The sequence below is a fragment of the Aplysia californica genome, unplaced genomic scaffold (assembly GCF_000002075.1).
Source record: "Aplysia californica isolate F4 #8 unplaced genomic scaffold, AplCal3.0 scaffold00662, whole genome shotgun sequence".
NCBI classification, from domain to species: domain Eukaryota; kingdom Metazoa; phylum Mollusca; class Gastropoda; order Aplysiida; family Aplysiidae; genus Aplysia; species Aplysia californica.
Window position 1 is genome coordinate 397572 of NW_004797932.1, and position 4967 is coordinate 402538.

Sequence of the window (4967 nt, forward strand, 5' to 3'; positions counted from 1 at the left end):
ACACTCTTGTGACCTGCTATTTCTGGGGTGCCTTGATAGTCGAAGCAGACCTTGTGCTGTTGAAGCTAGAGAGGTGAGCAGTCTAAGTCTGATTCCCTGTAAAGTCTTCTTTGTTGACACCCACCCCTTGGCGCTCGTATGACCTTATACAGTTGCGAGCGCCGTAAAACCCTCTACTATAAAAACGAAACCACAAACAAACAAGACTTTAGCATTTAAAGTAAGGTTTTTGTTCTGTCCGGCAACAGTGTGCAAGGCCATCGAACTTCTCAGCCACTTGGTCGTCGGTCGTGACATCAATGCAATACTGAAAGACTTTGCTTCCTTCTGGCGATCTCTTACAAGCGAGGATCAGATTAGATGGGTAAGTCTGCAGTATCCAAGGAAGGTACCAGTCACTATCTAGCTGTACAATACATTTGGTTGCTTATTTGATTTCTTACTGGATAGTTCCATTTTTATCATGTCTGTCTGTTGTTTAGAAATTGTTCTTTTTATTCTCCATGGACAGATATGGAATTCATTAATACCAACTGCAGTGAGGTTACTGAACATACAGTGCTGTAAATGAAACAGAGTGAAGGAGAGAGAGAGAGAGAGAGAGAGAGAGAGAGAGAGAGAGAGAGAGAGAGAGAGAGAGAGAGAGAGGGGGGGAGGGAGGGAGGGAGACAGAGAGAGAGAGAGAGAGAGAGAGATAGAGAGAGAAAGAGATAGAGAGAGAGAGAAAATGCTGATGAATTAGAGTTGTTTTGAGTGCATAGTACTTATGTCCTTTCTATTTATGTGTTTGCATGGGTCCACACGTACTTTGTAACACCACTGTCATCAGAAATGACCAAGACAAATTTCTCCCTGTGAGATGAATAAAGGTTGTTATTGCTATTGCCATTGCCATTATGATTTATTTCTTAATATGATCAGCAGATCACACTGTTTAAGCCTACTTTGAATTTCAGATGTACATTAGTTTATCGGTATGGTTGTTTGTTTTAATTCTCATGTACTCCCGCTATGTTCAGTTTGTCTGTTGTGATTTTGTTCTTAATTGCAATCCTCTGGGCGGTGCTACTGACCGAAGTGTCTTTAGGCTATTCCTAAAGGGGGGACATTAACCTGTTCTTATGCACAGTAGAATTGTAAATGGGCTGATTTATCAACGTCATGCTCATAACTGTGCCTGAACTGCAACAGTGAACTGCTGCTTTTTCTTTCCTAATCCTTACTATCGTCATTTTTCCTCCATTTCTTTTGTATGTTTGTGACACTCTTTTGACCCTCTATTTCCGGGGTGCCTTGATAGTCGAAGCAGACTTTGTGCTGTTGAAGCTAAAGAGGTGAGCAGAGTAAGCCTGATTCCCTGTAAAGATTTCTCTGTTGACATCCACCCCTTTACGCTCATATGTCCTTATGCAGTTGCGAGCGCCGTAAAAACTCTACTTAAACTAAAAACTGTTCATACTTGTCCTCTTTTGTTGGCTGACTTTGGCTTTCTCTTCCAGCTGGGACCCGAGAAAGGTGTGATGCACATGGCTGTGGCCGGGATTGCTAACGCAGTGTGGGATTTGTGGGCCCGAAAGGAAAACAAGGTTAGTGTCAATTGCAATATTTTCATATTTGATTTGGCACTGAACACGCATATATATATGTGAGGCAGCGTGGTGGAATCAGGCTCTCGTCAAAATAATCAAAATGAAGAAACTTGCATTTTTCCGCAGGTTTGTTAATTTTTATTAACTTTTTATTTTTTGGCTCATCACCTTTCATGCCTTTTGAAGAACTGATTTCTGCGTGAATTTTTTTGAAAAACGTTGATTATAGACAAAGAAAATGTAAATTTTCAGTTACCACGGACTCTTAATCTAAAGAAATAACTAACCTTTGGCGGCCATTTTTTCACTAATTTTGCCTCTGAAAACAGGTGACCCCCATCTCCCACTTTCGTAAATATCTCGATTTGTATTCAAGATAAATGGATACTTTTTTTCATCCAAATAAAGACAAGTCAACAAGCTTTAAGATAATACCAATAACTCCACATGCCAAAAAATTGAAGAGAGCCTGATTCCACCACGCTGCCTCACATATATATATATATATATATATATATATGTGTAGTTAGAAGTGAGAAAGGATATTTATACACCTATCAGTTTAGTGATTTATTATATACTTTATTAGTGGGAAAAGATATATTTATACGCCTGTCAGCTCAGTGATTTATTATATTATATATGTACTTATTAGTGGGAAAGGGTTTTGCATACGCCTGTCAGTTTCAGTGCTGTGATAAGTTAAATATCACTCTCAGAGGAAAAATGAGATGACCAAAGACAAACATGTCTCAGGATACCGTAGAACCATTGTGAAGTTTAAGTAAAAAAACAAAACCAACCAGTTCAAATTAATGGCAACGTGACCACCCATTGTCAATGAGAGAAGTTGTCATCTTAGACTGGTGGTCACCTTGGACAGTAGATCTAGTGTCATAATGACATAGCAAGAAAAAGGGGGGACTGGGCAAGTGGGAAGTGATTGTCTGTCCCCGCAGAATTATGCAACTTTAGATGGCAAAATTATGCAAATTTAGTTGGCAAAATTATGCAAGACAAATGCAAAATTATGCAAAAATTATGCAAGTTACCATAACGCCATTCAAGACATGTTTTGTACCTTTTCAACAAGAATGTGAATGTTTTATGTACAGTAAAACTGAAAACAGAATAGGGCCTGTGTATTAGCCTTTATATCAGTATCAGTAATTTTTTGTGTTTTTGGAAAGAAAACAATACTCATCAGTTAGAAAAAAAAGCAACCCAAAAATATAATCTCTGTAACTTTCAGCTGTAGATCTATAGAGAAAAGAATTTTTTTTTTTAAAAACACCAAAAAACAAAAAAACTCTGATGCTGGCACATCACTAAAACCAGGTAAACCTGTCAAACATGAAACATCAGCAGACATGAGAACAACTTTTGATGGATTGAAACATTGAACATACTCAAGGAACAAAATATCCCTGACTCATAACCAACCCCCCCCCCCAATCTTCTAACAAAGGAAATACCCAACTTGTCATACGGTGATTACTTCCCTTTAGTCATATGTGAAGTCAGTCTTGTTGTATGGATGTGAGACATGGAACGCATCCCATATGTGCATAAAGAGGATCCAGGTTTTCTTGAACAAGTGTCTGAGGAGGCTGCTGAGGATCAAATGGACAGACAGGATCACCAACGAGGAAGTATTAAGAAGAACCAGACAGAGCCCGGTCAGAGATGAGGTGGGAAGAAGACGTTGGCGATGGATTGGACACACTCTCAGGAAGTCAAGCAGCTGCATAACAAGAAAAGTGTTAGATTGGAACCCACAGGGTAAAAGATCAAGGGGAAGACCTCGTGGAACCTGGAGAAGAGTAACGGAAATGGATGTACAAAAAAGTGGGAAGATGTGGAGTGACATCAAGCGACTAGCCCAGGATAGGGAAAGGTGGAAAGTGTTTGTTCGTGGCCTATATCCTGCTCCAGGGTGAGAAAGGCAATGATGATGATGGTCATATGCCTAGGCGTTAAATAATTGTTTTGTGTAAAAATGAAAAAAAAAGTTAAAATACGCAGGGAATTCAAAATTATGCAATTGTTGAGAATTACACAATAAAACGCAGCCGCACAATCGCCTAATCCAGCGGGAACAGTTTGTACTGGTGAATGTCTCGCACAGTTGGTTGCTTGAGCAGGTTTGACCATGGATTTTTTTACGCAGACAGGACTGGTAGCTTATATATTAAAGTAAATTTGATGGGGGGCCTCGATAGATGCCTTTTGCACTTTGTTTCTTAGTTTTGTGGAGCTCCTTTGGAGTATACAACAATCTCATTCATGTCCTGTGTCTTTTGTTTCTTTTTTCAGCCTCTTTGGAAACTGTTGGTTGATATGGTAAGAAATTGTGCTTCTAAGATTGTAAACCGTGCATTGATCAGCTAAATCCCAACAAGGATTTTTGCTTTTGAAAAGTGTTGTAGTGTAACACACACAGCCTGGTTGGTTCACACATTTGGTTGTGACCATTACACTCTTTTAATGTGAAGCGTGCTGACAAAATGAGTTACTTCTCAGATTCAAGACTTATGCTAAAAAATATAGGCCTATCACGCTTTTAGGTGAAGTTTTTATAATTTATTAGCATGGAATAATAAAAGGCGTCATATAGTTAGGGAATAATATGGCAATAGTTAAAGTTAAACAAATTTGACATTTGTGTCGATTTTTGGCCAATATCTTCCTTTTGTAGATTGCGAGAAGTAACCCATTTGTCAGCACGCCTCACAAACGTCAACCTATTTCCAAGCAAAGATTTTGACATTGCTACTTTCATTATCATTTTTACACAAGGATAGGTGTCAAATTCAATGCTGCATTATGATGTTTGGTGACAGACTATTTGGTATCAGTCACAATATTTCTTTTTGTTGTTGTTTTTTTTGTGTGTGTGTGTGTCTTTGCTTTTATCGAAACTGGTCCTTTTGATTTTTAATTCTCTTCACTGTCGTTTTCTGCTTTGCTAATGAATCATTGCCGATATTGGCTTTGGCTGTTGATCTCTGCGAACTAAAATATTTAGTGCCGTACATGCCTTGCCAGACATATCGTGGTCTCTGAAGAAGGTGGTTTTGACTGAAGTGTCTTTAGGCCATTCCCAAAGGGGGGATGTTTCTCGTTCAAGCACAGTAGAATTGTAAATGGGCTGATTCATCATGTCACGCTCATAACTGTGCCTGATCTGCAACAGGGAACTGCTGCTTTTTCTTTCCTAATCCTTACTATTTCGTATGTTTGTCACTCTTGTGACATGCTTTTTCCGGGGTGCCTTAATAGTGGAAGCAGACCTTATGCTGTTGAAGTTAGAGAGGTGGGCAAAGTAAATCTGATTCCCTGTAAGGACTTCTCTGTTGATACCCACCCCTTGACGCT

General features: G+C 39.1%; 1 protein-coding gene across 3 annotated transcripts in view; it reads left to right on the top strand.

Annotated features, from left to right (window-relative positions):
• The window catches only part of LOC101845198 (mitochondrial enolase superfamily member 1), a 27661-nt gene that overhangs the window by 6626 nt on the left and 16068 nt on the right, over positions 1 to 4967 (top strand). For 2 of the 3 annotated variants that reach the window (XM_013087946.2, XM_005108125.3), the window contains exon 6: positions 3906 to 3932. In XM_013087946.2, coding sequence (XP_012943400.1) covers positions 3906 to 3932 — 27 coding nt within the window. Of the gene's footprint in view, positions 1 to 252; positions 365 to 1499; positions 1587 to 3905; positions 3933 to 4967 lie in introns of those variants that run through there. The other variant, XM_035972356.1, reaches the window with a different exon arrangement.